Source organism: Trachurus trachurus (assembly GCF_905171665.1).
Source record: "Trachurus trachurus genome assembly, chromosome: 10".
Lineage (NCBI taxonomy): Eukaryota > Metazoa > Chordata > Actinopteri > Carangiformes > Carangidae > Trachurus > Trachurus trachurus.
The window spans coordinates 37,906,606-37,924,141 of record NC_139894.1 but is presented as its reverse complement, the minus strand read 5'-3'; the positions used below and the strand labels follow the sequence as shown (position 1 = coordinate 37,924,141).

The 17,536-nt window shown below is 42.7% G+C and overlaps 1 protein-coding gene across 1 annotated transcript in view; it reads left to right on the top strand.

Annotated features, from left to right (window-relative positions):
- LOC310992933 (4-galactosyl-N-acetylglucosaminide 3-alpha-L-fucosyltransferase 9-like) overlaps positions 1-13,619 on the top strand; it is a gene marked incomplete at both ends in the record, with an annotated part of 38,665 nt that extends 25,046 nt beyond the window's left edge. Inside the window, one exon of the mRNA XM_083981162.1 lies at positions 12,900-13,619. Coding sequence (XP_083837288.1) covers positions 12,900-13,619 — 720 coding nt within the window. The remainder of the gene's footprint in view (positions 1-12,899) is intronic.
- Positions 13,620-17,536: the final 3,917 nt, after the last annotated feature.

The following is a 17,536-nucleotide window of genomic DNA, read 5'->3' as shown; positions in this document are numbered from 1 at the left end:
CGGTGCGTCTGTGTTATTGTTGTTTAGTGGCGCCCCCCCCCGCCCCCGATGGTGGTTTTGTGAATACAACAATTGTTGTATATATTTATCTTATACGAGCCCTTTGATCCAGAAATGCGAGTGTCAGAAGAGCGACAGGCACAAACAGAGCACCTTTCATAAAAGACGCTCTATCTCCTTTTCTAGAAAAAAAGCAGGGATTTTGGTGAAACCCAGCCATGTTTAGCTTGACTTTTCTCAGGAACAGAGGCACGTAGAAACAAACGGTTTGTGGCCATTTGAAGCATAAAGTTTCACCTTTCAAATGATGTATGCATGTGTTGGTGGCAATAATATAGAATACACTATGGCTCTACATAAAAAGTAAAAAATGGTCTAAATTGCCAGTACACACAACTAAAACTTTGGAAAGGAGCGCGGCACTCAATGAGTTAACAGTAGTAAATCATGGTATCAAACTCAGGTTAAAATATCTATTAATAAATCATGTTAAAATGTCATATATGTAAGTTTAAAAAGAGTTTTAAAATGTAATGTATTTTAAAAGACTTTAAAAGGTTAAAAAGTTAAAAGTATGGATTGTGCGTGTTTATAGGAGGTTAAAGCTGCTAAGGTTAAAATTACCATTGAGAGTGATAAATATGTCTTTATTTCATTTTTGGTTGCTTTAAATACGGGTTTTTTTCTACATATTCTTCAGATTAATTTCTAGTAGTTTAAGATTAAGGTTAAAATCAATTATTTGATCTTGTGTTATGTTGATTTATTATTTTTTCTTGATCTATTTGTGTTTGTGTTTAAGGTTTTTCAGCTGCTTTTGGCCATGACAACTTTTCAAATAAAAGAAAGAAAAGAAATAATTGATTCCTGGTCATTGAGTGAAGTCCAGTTGAAATCTTCCGAAGCAAGCTGCCCCTTTCAAGTGGGGGAAACTTCATTAGAGTGAGGAGAACTTGTTGTTACCACTTATTACAAGGGGAACACCAATCACAGTAAATGTCCACCACAAAACCATAGATGGGTAAAAACATTCCAGGCTAGGATAACAATCCATAACGACATATTAGAAAAAAAATTATTAGTTTGTAGTAGCTAGGTGTGAAATTATCAATAATCAGTATTATTGGCAATAATAGAGGGCCCCTTAGGGCCCCATGGAGGCTTGGGCCGGCCCTGATCAGAGATAAACACGGCTGTTGGGTATTTAGAAAAGAAGAAAAGAAAAGGTGACTACATGTCAGCCGCCGGCTGTTCTGGACTACTGGCCGTTCTTCTCCAGAACACACAGATGTCCAGTCCTCCCCTGGTAAAGTAAAAAAAAAAAGTCAAAGTCAAAGAAAATGTATTGCCATGTCAACTAGTGACAAGGAATTTGTCTTGGTTTGCTCTCCAGTACATACAACACGACAAGACCACCACATGAAAAAAACACATGCGGGGGACAGAATAAATTACAAAATACAATACAAATTACAAATGACAGGGAACAGTACCCAGCGACATCATGTACACAGTATAGTGCAAAGTGCAATGCTTAGTGCAAGTCAGTGTGAGTTCATGAGTCTAATAGCTTGGAGATAGGTGCTGTCTCTGAAGCGTGATGTTTTACTTTTAATGCTTCTGTATCTCCTGCCTGATGGGAGGAGATTAAAGAGATGATGTGCCGGATGAGAGTGGTCTGCTATGATTTTGTTAGCCTTTCTGATGAGTCTCGTTGAGTTGAGTGATGTAAGTGTAGGCAGGTTACTACAACCGATAGTCCTAGAGGCTCGACGCACTACTTTCTCCAGCCGCGCCTTGTCCTGTGAGGTTGTGTGACCATACCAGACAAGCATTGAGAAAGTGAGTATGCTCTCTATGGTAGACCTATAGAAGTGGGTCATGGCTGGTCGACTGACCCTGAATTTTTTGAGCTGCCGCAGGAAGTAGAGTCGCTGATGGCACTTACTAATTACGAGACTGGTGTTGAGCTCCCATGATAGGGATTGATGGATAGTAGTTCCAAGGAACTTAAAAGAGGTTACCCGCTCAACCACCTCTCCATTGATGAGGAGAGGAAGAAGAGGGGTGGCCCTCTTTCTAAAGTCAACAACCAACTCTTTAGTTTTTGAGATGTTAAGTATGAGGTTGTTGTTCTCACACCACTTTACTAGCTCCTCCACCTCACTGTGGTAAGTAGTTTCAATGTTGTCAGTGATAAGACCTACTACAGATGTGTCATCTGCAAACTTAAATAACAAAACAGAACTGGAATGTGATTGACAAAAGTGTGTCTATACAGAGTACAGAAGAGGTGATAGTACGCAACCCTGAGGGGCGCCAATATTCAGAGCCCTAGCCAGTGAGACACTTGCGCCTCAGCATTTTGTGAGCAGAGGCAATGCTGCACCGACGTCTGCTCCCTCTGTGTGAGCGCGTCGCAGAGCCGCAAACACAGAGGCAGCCCCTCGGGACGTAATTCCCGAGGGGGCGCACCAAAATACTGGAGTATTCTGTGCAAAGCACCAGTCAAGTATGTTTAATGGTCCCATCAATGAAAACGGGACATTTTCATGAATTTATAAAACCCGCCCGGATGCCCTGGACAGGACGTAAAAAGTGGACATGTTTGGGTAAAAGAGGACGTTTGGTCACCCTAATAAAGCGAGATGTCCAGGTTGATGTTTCCCCAGTAAAGCTGGTCAAGCTTGATGTGACAGACCAAAAGCTTTGGGTCAGATCAAAAGCTTTGGGTCAATCCAAAGCAAGTGGACATTGGCATTTATTATCTAAAATGACTTCAACAATGTGCTATATCAGCTGCAAAGTCACTTGACTATTTAAGTATTTATGTTGAAAAATTAAGAGATTAGATTTGTTTAAACATTTGAATATTGTGTAGTGTAAGTTACACATAGGGAGAGTTTATTTGATGTCTCAGGTGACATGTGACTTTTGTGCTTTTGTCAGGAAATGTCAGGCAGTTAGAGTGGTGGAAGTCAGCAGAATGTGTTAGTTCATGCGAGACAGCTCTGTCACAAATTTGTCAGAACATTCTATTGAAGTGCCCCCTGAAGTATCCCACTGCCTGAAATATGATGTGCCTGGACCCAGTGGCGTCATTTCAGTTTTAGGCAAGGTATGGCAAGGACCAACCCGTCACCGGGGGGGTCCGGGGGGTATAACCCCCTGGCCGAAAATTTGTGCGCATTGTAAATTGAAATGCAGCAATCTGGTGTGATTTGAGAGCAAAATCACGAAGCTTTCTCAATTATCACTATCAATGCTATGGATTGGATGATACTCACAATACCCCACACAAGGGTTCACAATAAAACTTATTTATCTTTTGAAAATAAATCATTAGTGGGGTCTGAAAAAGTCAAACAGAGCTCTGGTACCTGATGTAACAGTGTGATAAATAATTTCCCAGGACAACTCAAGCTTTTCCAGGACATTTGACACTTTTTCTCAATTTCCATGTGTCTTCCATGACTGGATAACCATTCCAGGTTTTCCAGGGCGCGTGGGAACTCTGACTCACCTTCTACAAAGATTTTTAACAAGTATTTTCTTGTTAAAATCCATTTGTAAATAATCTCTTAAAACAAATGAATAGGCTATTTGAAGTTTATCCACTCCGTAAAAGGTGTCTGTATCCTCTCTTAATTGCCATTTCTTTTGTGTCAACAAATTATTGCCAACATAAGTTTATTATTATTATTTATTATTATTATTATTATTATTATTATTATTATTATTATTATTATTATTATTATTATTATTATTATTATTATTATAAGTTTAACATAGTTTTTAAGTTTATTCACTGCTAATCTACAGTAGGCCACATGTTTCTACAGAAAGAACAGCAAATTCAGAATAAATTAAAATCTGGAAACAAATTAAAACTTTCACAAGAATTAAGTTGAATGGGTGATTCCTCCTGTTGCTGCTGTGTTTCACTACATTCAGGTAGCCTAATGTTAGACAGGGGCTTGCTTAACTTGTTTGTCTCATTTAGAAGTGTTTGTGATTTGTGACAAGATAAACAGCCTCCACACTCCACAGACAGCTGTCATTAGCCTGTTCTTAACAAGATGACTGCAGCAGCTTCACAGTGTTTCTCAAATAAGAGCTTTTATTTCATTTACTGTGCTCTAAGTAGCTAGTTTTAGCCAAACAAGCACTGAAATATGACTCATATTTAAGCATGTGGAATAAGTGGTAGGCTAAGTTGTTAGCAGGCACCACTGGGAAGTCATGTTGATGGCTTTATAACTCACGAAGGTTTTAGTCGCTCCACATTCACGTCTGCAGCACATGGAGTTATACAGTCAGAGTTACATCTATGATGCAGCGGCGTGCACTCGTACACGCGCTCTCACAGACACAGCGCACGGCGCGAGGCAGCCCCGCCCCTCAGTGAGAGACAGAGAGAGAGGAGCAGGAGCGACAGCATGGTGTTCAGTGAGAAAGAGGCAACACTATCGCGAATCGGTCAGAGAGAATTACAACAGGACACTGTACTACGCCGTCCCGGTACGCGGTAAAAAGTCCCGGTACGCCAGGGGTTAAAATCTATAGGCTACGTGCCAGTACTCTGAACATTTTCTACCAAAGTCAAGGTATGGCGAGTGCCATACACCGCCATACCCAAATGACGCCACTGCCTGGACCCCAAAAAGAAGCCTGCAAAAAATGAAGGCACTCATCATGATTGTGCAGACAAGAAGTTGTCAGTGGAGTCACAGTGGGTAATATGTGTAGACATATTAGAAATGTGAACAGTTACCTAGTGTTTAGCAAAGGGATCTGTTGGCCCCTTCTTTAAATCAGTCTTTTTAAAAGTGGATTCCAGGGGTCCTTGAGGGGCTTCCCAGGAGGTCCCCAGCAAAAACGGGAATTTATTTTCACTAGTTTCATTTATAAATAACACAGTGACAGAATGTATAACTCTTTTGATAATGGGATTCATACCCTTTTTGTAATAAAACATCTTAAAGCAAAAATCTTAGAAGATGGGGATTTATGGTCTAATTTGTGTCAGTTAAAGAGTCCTTGACATGAAAAAGTTTGAGAACCACTGCTGACCCCCTCCAGTTCACCTACCAGCCCCGACTAGGAGTTGAGGATGCCATCCTCTACCTGCTCCACCGCATCTACACACACCTGGACAAGACGGGGGGCACTGTGAGAGACGCTGTGAGAGTTTTTTGACTTCTCCAGTGCCTTCAACACCATCCGTCCGGCCCTACTGAGTGAGAAGATGACGGCGATGCAGGTGGACTCCCCCTTGTGTCCTGGATTGTGGACTACCTGACTGGCAGACCACAGTATGTGCGCCTGCAGCACTGTGTGTCAGACAGGGTGGTCAGCAAACTCTCCCTTCCTCTTCACCCTGTACACCAGCCACTTCAACTACCGCACAGAGTCCTGTCACCTCAAGAAGTTCTGGGATGACTCAGCAGTAGTTGGATGCATCAGCAAGGGTGATGAAGTGGAGTACAGGACTACTGTGGGCAACTTTGTCACATGGTGTGAGCAGAACCATCTGCAGCTCAACGTGGCAAAGACCAAGCAACTGGTGGTGGACCTGAGGAGGACCAAGGTGCCGGTGACCCCTGTTTCCATCCAGGGGGTCAATGTGGACATTGTTGAGGACTACAAGTACCTGGAGGTTCACACTGATAATAAACTGGACTGGAGGAAGAACACTGATGCCCTGTACAAGAAGGGCCAGAGCCGCCTCTTTTTTCGGAGGCGTCTGAGGTCCTTCAACATCTGCCGGACTATGCTCAGGATGTTTTATGAGTCTGTGGTAGCCAGTGCTAGTGCTATCCTCTATGCTGTGGTGTGCTGGGGCAGCAAGCTGAGGGTAGCCGACGCCAACAGACTCAACAGACTGATTCGCAAGGCCAGTGACGTTGTGGGGGTGAAGATGGACTCTCTGACGGTGGTGTCAGAGAGGAGAATACTTCTAGACAATATGTCCAACCCGCTCCATGACGTGTTGGTCAGACACAGGAGTTCTTTCAGCACCAGACTGATCGCACCACGATGCACCACAGAGCGACACAGGAAATCATTCCTGCCTGTGGCCATCAAACTGTACAACTCCTCACTCTGAGTGTCAGACACTCTTGTCCATGTTTGTACTTGTACATATATTTTTTTATATATATATACATATATATTTATTTTATTTTATATACATATATTTATTTATTTTATATATCTTGACTACTTTGCTCTTTAACCTGTACACTTTGATATGTTGTTGCAACAAAAAGAAATTTCCCCTTGGGGATCAATAAAGTATTCTGATTCTTATTCTCTAAATGTTATTGTATCTCTGTCCTCAATGTCTTTGACTAATTTAACCAGCAAATTGCCATATTTTGATGAAGTTATACTAGCCTATTATTTTGCAGTTAATCTTTTTTAAATGTATTTTTATTTGAAATATAGCCCAGTTTGAGTTGTAACAAATGTCTGTAGGCCTAATATATGTTCTTAGACATACAGTATAGTTGGAAATCTGAGATTCATTTTCCAGAGTATACTGAATATAAATCTCTTGTGGTTTCCACAAAATGAGATGATTGCAGAACAATTTCAGACATTCCTCTTCATTGAGGCCAGAGGAGAGGATGTCATGGCCTTCAGTGCATTGGATGAAAAATCGCGAGTTGACAGCTTCCTGCATAAGGCCATGAATGGATATGCAGAACTTTGGAGCTTTGTGGAAAAGCTGCTGCTTCGGTCCCATGGACAAGCTACTGTGGAGCATGGATTCTCCATAAACAAGGAGGTGGAGATGTGCAATACGGACGAGGACACTATAGTCTCACAGAGACTGATCTGCGACTACGTGTGGATGTGTGGTGGAGTGGTCAAAGTGCTGCTAACTAAAGAGCTGCTAAATGAGTGTGCAACTGCACACAGCCGGTATAGGATCTTCTTGGAAGATGAGAGGAAGAAAAAGGAAAAGACAAAACAGATTCACAAGAGAAAAGGGGCTGCAAATGAGCTTGAAGAGCGACGCAAGAAAATAAGCACAATCTCAACTGTGTATGAAACTCTAGAGAAGGATGCATATAGCAGGCACCAAGATGGCAGAACTCATTACTAAATCCAACTCCATGAGAAAAAGATACAAGGACAAGAGAGGGGAGTTGATGGACCTACACCGTGAAATTGAGAAGAGAGCGGCAGAGCTATGCCACATGTCTTGAGGAGAGTTTGGGATGTTACAAAACATGTCATGTGATAACATTAGTGTTGTTTTTCAAACAGTTATGTGCATGCTTTTTCAACCTTTTGGCTTGGGACAGGCTGTTTTGAGAACTTTCATTATTGAGTAAATTTATAATGGAGACAGCTTTTAGTGTTGGAAATGTTATTATTCCTTCTCCTTGTATGGAAAAAAGTCTTTTTGCGGGATTAAAATCAATGGAGTATTTTCCAGCACAAAAATCGTCATTTTTGGGGTCTAAAATTATATTTGTTGAGGTCTTAAAAAGCATTTAATTAGTGTGACTGCTGGAAGCAGTCACACTATTGTTCTTCTGTTCGGCCATTTTCTTCGGCATTTAACTAGTCCTTCATACTTTGTGCTATTTCAACAATTCTCACATCAAAATGTTCAGCCTTTTCGGGACAGGTGTGCTATTACTTTTCTCTTTTCAACTATTCATACTTTTTGCAATATTCAACTATTTCTCTTTCCCCATAGAGAATGCATTGGAACAGTCTTGAAACTCTTCAAATCTTCTTCAACCTCTCTTCTCCACAACTCTGTCTGTAGTCCAGTTGGTAAGGTGGCAGCTTGCCAACCCCAAGGTCACTAGTTCGAATCCAGGCTGAGCAATCTTGTTATGTGATGTTGAATTCTGCTCCCCTTTCTGCTCCCCTCCCCCACCCTCAATTGGTTACAGGTGTTAAGAGAGGCATTAATTGCTACTGCCACTCTTGGTGTGGCTAATTTCTGCACTTTCCTTACCTTTTATTTTAAGCAGGAGCCAGTGATCCTATTATTAAAGGTTTTCTTTGCCCCTCACATACTGTCTCTACCTGTAGCCTAGTGGTTAGCTTGCTGAGCTGGAGACCTGAAGGTTACTGGTTCAAATCTTGCCTCAATAACAATTATAGTGAATTATTTTCCCAGTCGTCCTCTGTTGACTTCTGATAACTTGCTTCATGTTGAAACTGCTGCTCTCAGCCTGAAATTCACAGAAATTTTCATTCTAAGTCATTCAAGCTTGACTCTCAAGCTTTCTTGGTGTTGACACAGTGTGTTTCCAACAGGTGCAGCTTTGGGGTCGTTAACTTCAGAGTGAGACAGAGTGCAGCTCATCAACAGACAACAGTCTTTGCAACAGTGTATACACTGTGGCCTAGAGGCAAAGTCAAAGTCTTCTGACCATGAGATTGTGGGTTCGATTCCTACCTTGGTCAACCATTTGTATGGTCATCACTGCTTGCACTATTTTCACAAAAGAGTCCTCTACTTACTTGTTGTGGCTAATTTCTGCACTTTCCTTACTTTTTTTTTTTAAGCAGAAGCCAGTGATCCTCTTATCAAAGGTTTTCTTTGCCCCTCATATACTGTCTCTGTCTGTAGCCTAGTGGTTAGCTTGCTGGTCTGAAGACCTGAAGGTTGCTGGTTCAAATCTTGCCTCAACAACAATTATAGTGAATTATTTTCGCAGTCGTCCTCTGTTGACTTCTGATAACTTGCTTCATGTTGAAACTGCTGCTCTCAGCCTGAAATTCACAGAAATTTTCATTCTAAGTCATTCAAGCTTGACTCTCAAGCTTTCTTGATGTTGACAGTGTTTCCAACAGGTGCAGCTTTGGGGTCGTTAACTTCAGAGTGAGACAGAGTGCAGATCATTAACAGACAACAGTCTCTGCAACTGTGTGTGCACTGTGGCCTAGAGGAAGAGTGGAAGTCTACTGACCATGAGGTTGTGGGTTCGATTACGACCTTGGTCAAACATTTGTATGGTGATCACTGCTTGCGCTATTTGCTAATTCTGCAACAGCGTTCAGCTGCTTTCAGCAGTCACACCATTTCCATTCTTGGAAATGCTTTTTCTAGTTTGACTATTAAAATGGTGCAAGAACCCTGTTTTGGTGAAATAAAATGCTGTGGCCTACAGAGGATTTTAATCCATTCTCTACTCTTGTGCTTACAAAGTGGAATTTACTCACTTTTTTATTTTTTATTTACAGTGCAGTGTTGTCTCAAATCAAACACAGCCTTTGTGCACCAACATATCTGCTCGTGTGCTAATAAATTTGCTAATTTGATCTAAAAGTAAAGCTTTACTTTATATGGGCCCACTGGCATCAGCAACGTGGCCTCCTGCCTTGGTCTCCAATTACACAAGTTATCAGTACTTTGATTGGTCACTCCCATTCTCACATATCCAAAATGACAACTAAGGTCCTGATTGTCAGTGGCAGTGATGGGAATAACAGCATTAAAATAAACAGCGTTACTACTTTTTTCACAAAAGTTACTGTTTCCCATGTTACAACACTGTTACCATTACAATAAGATTAGCCGTTACTCAGCATTAGAAGAAGAAGAAGAACCATCACAAAATAATACATCCGTTTTGAGAGGAACTATGCAAGTCTGGTCGCTTTTCCTCTGTTTTGCCAACCCTCGGCCATGTGCATTTGTTTACAACAAAGCCTGTGAAAAATCAATAGCCTACATGTAGCGGTGGATGACGTAACTTTCATAAACAAAAGATTGAGGGTTACGGAGCTTGTTTGTGTCGCGGTGCTGCAGAGACGAGAGCTGAGACACCGGGGAGGCAGCCAGGTACGACACTGATGTTGCAAGGTTGGTTTTCAGCCGTGAGATGCCAGGTGGAAGACAGAGAGCCTCCATTCTCACTTGTAACAAGTCATGTAGTTAAAGCAGAAGTAAGCGATCTGGTCGTTTTGACTAACTTCCTGTCAGCAGATGGAGTTAGCAGTCCCCGCCCTCGTCCCTACGTCACCACATTCACGCGCATCCCTTGGCTGCACACACAGAGAGGACCGCCCCTTTATGCCGTTCTCTCTCCTCATTGGATAAAGGTTGTAGGATAGGCAAGTTTTCTCCTCGGCTTACAGCAGAGCAGAGTGACTGACAGACCCGTGTTTCAGACCAAACACTCTATATAAGTGATTGCTGTCGGAAGATATAACTATTTAAGACTTGTATTAACACAAACATTCTGCTTACTTCTGCTTTAACTACCACAATTACTAAAAAAAACTAAACAATCCACTTCAAAACTAAGGTTTTACTGAGGTAAAAATGTAGCATAGCCACAGGAGTAATCCTGCTTAGTTCCTCTTTAAACATTTTCAGTTCATTAAAGCAGATATCAGCTTCACGGCCGTTTCGGCTAATGCTGCGTTCAAGGCAGGCTTTTGAAACCGTAAGTTACAGCTTCAAGTCACAACTACGACTTGGTAGCGTTCCAGGTAACCCGTAGCTCGTGTTTTTACCATCCTGTTGTCTGTGAAAGTTCCCTATAACGGCCACTCGTAACTTCCGACCCGTGAACTCGTACCAGATCGAACTGGTATGACTTCACAGGAAGGAAAAACACAAAGTACGAGTTTCTTTGAACGCACCATGAGTTAGCAGCCCCCGCCCTTGTCAGGCATCAATTGGTCCTCGTGCTACGTCACCACATTCACGCGCATCCCTTGGCTGCACACACAGCCCTTCATGCCGTTCTCTCTCCTCATTGGATAACACTTGTATCCCACAAGGAAAATTTTCTCCTCGGGTTACAGCAGAGCAGAGTGACGGAGAGACTCGTGTTTAGGCTGAAATACTTCATGTAAGTGATTGCTGACGGAAAATAGGACTATTTAGGACTTATATTAACAAAAACATTCCACTGATATCTGCTTTAACTGGTCAGAAAAAAGCCATTTATCACTCCACCCCTTCCACATGCTGCTGATCCAAACAGCTGATGGCGGAGTGATACATCGCACCGCAGAGCCTGCCTGTGTGGTGGAATACAGAGCAAGTTGTTAATTCCAGATAAATGGGGGTTAGGGAGAGAAGTCTAAGGGCGCGTATTCACATTGCATTTTTTTTGTGGACCAACTTTGTAAACAAAAGCACGTGTGTCCCACAGTCGCTCAATCATTGGATAAAAAATATCGGCAGGATCTTCCATGAAAAGTACACAATGGAGGTCATGAATGTGTTTTCTTGCTGACCTTTTAAGGGGAATTTCCTTTTTTTTTTTTTTTTTTTACAATCTGGACCTTATTTCTAGCATAAAAATGATCATTTACTCACCCAGATAACTTTGGTGTCATTACAAGTCCTTCCAACGAAATTAGATCCAGCCGTGAGCTGCGTATATCCATATAATGCCAATAAACAGAGCAGCAGAATGCAGCCTCTAAATAACACATTACGAGCGAGCGAGTACTCACTCGGCTTGGGCGGCATCCGAGTACCATTTCACCTACTCGGATACATATAAGCATAAAAAGGCGGGCGGCCGAGTTGTGAATGATGATGCAGTCTGTTGATGAGTGTGGTGAGGAGGGCATTACAGTAGTCGATGCGTGATGTGACAAATGAGTGAACCAGGATTTCGGTGCTGGATTGGGTCACTGATGGGCGGAGTCTAGAGATGTTGCGAAGGTGGAAGAATGCAGTCCAGGTGATGTTTTGAATATGGAATGCAAATGAGGGGGTGATGAGGGAGGTGGGAGGGATGGCAGCACTAGGTTTGGAGGAGATGTAGACCTGTGTGTCATCAGCGTAACAGTAAAAATGGACCCCATGGTGACGGAGGAGTGTGCCCAGGGGTAGGAGGTAAATGGTGAACAGGAGTGGACCCAAGACTGACCCCTCAGGGACACCCAGTGAAACACCCAAACACTCAGACTTGTGGTTGCTTATCCTCATCCTCTCAGGATGGGTTACACCCCACCTATTCGAAACCCTGCCGTTCCGGAAATAGACTTCCATTCTTCGTAATGGCGGGGTTTCCCATTTTTTCTAAAGACCCTGCTATTCTGAAAAGCAGGGTCCGAACGGACAGACGGAAGCAATCCGTCAGCACTGTTGTTGTCGGTGGACTCTCTCTCTAAACTTAATCAACTACTTTCTTCATTGCTTAAACCCAACCAAAGCATCAGAGCAAAGAAATATTTTTTTTTCTCCCCGGTCTGCTGTCAGCAGGAGTGCCATGGTCTGCCAGGTGTGAATACGCCCTAAGTATTTTCACAAAAAGTAATGCAATAGTTACTTTTCCTGGTAATTAATTATTCTTATCATGCAGTAACTCCATTACTAACTCAGTTACTTTTTGTGGAAAGTAACTAGTTGCTTTTTTGAATTAACGTGTCTACCACTGGTCAGTAGATGCATGTGTGTTGGATACCTGAGCCCTGCACTGTCCTAATGCATGGAGACATGAACCATGAACTATGATTCAACAGTTACTTTCTATGTGTGGCAATCGGTCACTAGAGTTACTATCATTCATAACACAGTTACACAGTCACATGACTTTGTTTCTCTGCCTCCACAGATGTCGACTGCAGCCACATGGAAAACGTGCTTAGCACTAGTTGCTGCTCTCACCATCATCGGCTTTGTTCTGTATTTGGAAGCACCAGCCCCAGTTTGTCAATATTCGTCCACATGGGCCAGAGCTGACACTTCTGAAAAGCCCATAGTCCTGTTGTGGTTCTGGCCTATTGGTGTGAGGTTTGATCTCAGTGGCTGTTTACCCCACTTCAACATTGACAGCTGCCTCCTGACAGATGATAGATCCTTGTACAGTAAAGCAAAGGGAGTGATTATCTTCCACAAAGATATAAACCGACATTTAAAAAACCTGCCTCAGGAGCCACGTCCAGCTTTTCAGAAGTGGATCTGGTACCATGTGGAGTCTCCTACCAACACAGCAAAGATTCCTGGTCTAGAGAACCTGTTCAACTTAACACTGAGCTACAGGCGAGATGCAGACATCACGGTGAGGAATGAGCTGGTGTTCAGGAAAACGGACATGAAAGACGACTTTGTCCTGCCCAAGAAAGACAAGCTGGTGTGTTGGATCGTCAGTAACAATGACCCGGCGACCGGAACAGCAGTAAGAGAGTCCTATTACCGCCAACTGTCGAAACACATCCACGTCCACCTCTTTGGTGCTTTTTCAGGGAAGTACTTACATGATGAGGACTACTACTCCACCATTGCTAGCTGTAAATTCTACCTGTCATTTGAGAATTCAATCCACAGAGACTACATCACTGAGAAGGTAAACGGGCCTTTCGCGGCAGGGACGGTTCCTGTAGTTTTAGGTCCACCACGGGAAAACTACGAGCAATTCATTCCCTCCGATTCCTTCATTCACATCAATGACTTCCCTGATCCTAAATCTCTGGCAGAGTTCCTGAACCACCTGGATACAGATGATGAAGCGTACATGCGTTACTTTGAGTGGAGGAAGTACTACACAGCCACTCCTCATCTCCTGTCAGTCCAAAATGAATTCCTTCAGCCCATCTGCCTTGCCTGCGATCACATGTCCAAAGACAGGGATTACAGTGTAGTTCATGACCTCTATGGATGGTACTGGTCATGAGGAGCAAAAGTGAGATCATCAGCATTGATAGATTACTGACTGTTTAGGCTTTTGTTTCAGTGTTTTCTGCTCAGTGTTTTTTTTATATTTTATAGACTATTACTGTATTACAGAATTAATGTATTCACCTCTGATAAAAAATAAAGGTTAGTTTTGGTTATACTGTGGTTTTAACACTGGAACCCTGAGGTTTCTCCAATTTTTCCCTGTTAAAAGGGTTTTCTATGGAGTTTTTCCTCAGTCGATGTGAGGGTCTAAGAGCAGAGGATGTTGTTGTGATGCCATGTAAAGCCCTTTGAGATAAAGTGTTTGTAAAAACGGGCTATACAAATAAAATTGCCTTGCCTTGGCTTGCCTTCCTGTACTTCCAACGGTTCCAGGGTGCCATTCCGAAGGGCCGCCATTCCGAATGTTTACTTTAATGTTTCGGAATGCTGGCCCTTAATTATGTTTGAAAAAGGGCCACCATTCCGAACCTGAAAAAAAGGTGTGCCATTTCGAAAAGTTGGTTAAATATGTTAAATTTCACTAATGGCTGCGGTGGGTATACAGTGGGTAGAGCAGTTGACTGCCATGCAGATAACCTGGGGTCAAATCTAGGACGGGTTGCACATTGGTATTTTTTTGTCTTGTGTATTTGCCCACTGTATATTATGCCTACCACACACATAAAGATAATCGGGCTGATTTTGCCCCGATTTTCCCCCTTCCGACAACGGACAGACACCGCCTGATTATCTTAGGCTCTTAAGATCACCTTATAAGATTCTCTTGTAGTGTGTGGTGTGTTAAGAGTCAAAATTCCCCCGAAAATCGCCTTGGAAAACGTTCGGCGCCGATAATCGTAAGAATTAAACGTGTTCAATATTTACGATTATCGGGGCCGACAACCGTGGCCGTTTCAATCAAAAGTCATCTTGTGTGTGGAAAGCCGGTGTTGTGGGGAGAAGCGCCTGCTTGCCGAGCTCTGCATGCTGCTCGCGGCAACAAGCCACTTCTCTGTACAACAGCGGCAATCCACAGAGAGCCACGGTGCAGCCCTGGCATTACATGAGGTTCACACACAGACATTCACGCATACACGGGAGGTTTCCTGATAGCCGATAGCAAAGACGGTAGCGCTCATAGCCAACAACAGCCAGCAATAGAGCAGCCATGTTTAAATGATCATGTGACCGCCGCTCACAGCCCGTCATGTGACAGCGCACAGGTCCCTATTGGACAGCCGCTTGACTGCTCAGCGTCCGGAACCACAGACACACACAGATGGGATCGTTGTAAAGGCTGAAGTGTCCCGCTTTCATTAAAAAAAAAAATTACGTCGCTCTCATTGTCCATTCCGGAAATAGACCCGAAAGAGTAGCTACAACGACACCCCTGGTATCGCTGGTGATGCCGCGGATCTCTTTCTGAGTTTTCTGACCGGAGGGTCAAGATTCTGAAAAATCTTAATGTGTGTGGTGTGCTGTGTTTGGAATATCGCAGGACACCACACACAATACGATCAAAACTGTTCACTGTTCAACTGTGTGGGGTCTCTCATAGATAAAAAATTGGTTGAGATTTAGAAAATCTTTATGTGTGTACCCCCCTTTAGCTGGCCGGGGAGTCGTTCACACCATAGACTGTATATAAAGGTTCACACACACCAGACGCACACCTGACCCTGCAAAATAAAACACCGCGATTGACACCTTCGGAATGGCGGCCCCTCGGAAATTCGGAATGACAGACATTCAGAAATTTTCGGAATAGTGGACCGTCGGAATGGCGGTCTTTCGGAATGGCGGTCGTCCCCCACTTCCAACACTGTGAGGTGACGTCATTTTGAGTTTGCCCCACTCCAGGCTTTATAACTAGAAAATTTCCTCTGGGAAATTTTGAGAGGGCCACGGGAGCTACGGCCAGTTTTGCCATCTCTGTCAACATGGGAATCAAACCCACGATCTTAAGGTCAAGACAGAGCTAATCAGACAGACACATGATCATTTTTCTATAAGCACTGACATGGAGGAGCTGTAACCACATTAGGTTACCTGTGTGTGTGTGTGTGTGTGTGTGTGTGTGTGTGTGTGTGTGTGTGTGTGTGTGTGTGTGTGTGTGTGTGTGTGTGTGTGTGTGTGTGTGTGTGTGTGTGTGACTGACATGTTATGAGCTGCATCCTATGTCAGTCTGATTTAGCTGTGTGTATGTGTTTACAAACATTTTAACGAGCGCCAGGTGGATTGTTTATGAACCTTAACGAGCTCTGGCCTGAGAATCAGAGGTTACCACGGCGACTTGAGGTGGTTACCATGACGATAGGGGCCCCCCAGGCTGAGGCAGACAGAAACATTGAGAAAAAGAGTGATTTTCTGCATCTGCACCGGTCTCGCAAAAGGCTTACTGTGACAAAACGGTAACTCCTATCAGAAAAAAACACGGATCAACGGTGCTGTAAGGATTTCCTGAAAAATTTGGTACGATTTGGTGTTTCTACAGTAAATATTTTGGAGACGCTGGCAATTTTAACACATCGGTCCGTTCTGCTTCTCTCAGAAAATCTTTGTATTAGAGTCAATGAGGAGCAGAGACAGACGTGGCCGCACTTAGAGGCTGATAATTAAAATTCTGTCTCTCTGATATTTTGAGCACATGGTAAGAGACAGAACAAGTTTGTCTACAATTTTCTGAAAAAATTTTGTGTGTAGAGTGTAAATTGTGGCCGGGCCGAGTGTGGAAAGAGAAAAATTCAGGAATTTTTCCGGGCTCTCTCTCACTCTAACCGATGATGTCACGCACTCTGACACGAACATTCCGTGCAATACACACCCATTATAATCTCATAATTTCTCCAAAAATGATCATGGTCATTGATCAGGGATTGATCAAAAACTATACAACCTATCAAAACGTGGAATAAAACGCCAATGCACAAGACTTGTGTCTACTGTTTAAAGTTCAAATGAAGTCTCTAGGTGAAAGTATGCCTGAGCAGTAGATGTTTGTAAAACTCCAATTATTGTTCTTTTTCGCTCTTTTTTTTCCGCCCGTCCCTTTGATTTAGGGGCGGCCCCTCGGAAATTCGGAATGACGGACCTTCCGAAATTTTCGGAATAGTGGACCGTCGGAATGGCAGTCGCCCCCCACTTCCAGCACTGTGAGGTCATTTTGAGTTTGCCCCACTACAGGCTTTATAATTACAGGCTTTACAAATTAGAAGTCTGTTATTGGAATATTTGGTCTTTTTTTCTTCAAAATACCATGTTATAATGAATGAAATAACATAACCCAAACCCTAATTTATCTAATTCATATAATGATACAATTTCAATTCAGTTGAACTATCAATGGTAAAATACATGTAATAAAATATGAGAAAGCTGTGAAACAGATAAAACAGGTGTCAAACAGATTAAAAAAAAAAAAAAAAAACTGGGTTAAAGGACTCCGTGACTGTGATTCTGGCTGAAAATGGTAATTAATTTTATGCAAAAGATTTGTTTTGTTTTTTGTTTCACTTTGTAGATGTAACCATTTTGTTTATGACCTCGTGTATTGAAAATAATAAAGTTACTTCAATCTCAAAAAGGTCATACCAGTAATTTCTCTATTGTGTCCCTTTTAAAAGTACAACATTGTAGATGATACACCAGCTACTACAACACCTCATTTAATCTAAAGTGTCACAGACACCTAATCGTTATGAAAATCCGTTGTCAAATCTTCAAGTCACCGATGCCTGAGCGCAGTCTGACAGAGGTTGGGCTGATGAGTCAGTGGGACATCAGTCAGATGTCACAGAGAGAAGTAGAAAAAAGCCAAACGAGTTTCCCCTGATCTGTGTTGTCCTGGTCCAGCCCCTCAGTCTTAACCCTAACCCTGCACAACATTTACACACTCAGCCTTCATGCAGCAACAGCATTTCCAGCTGTCCC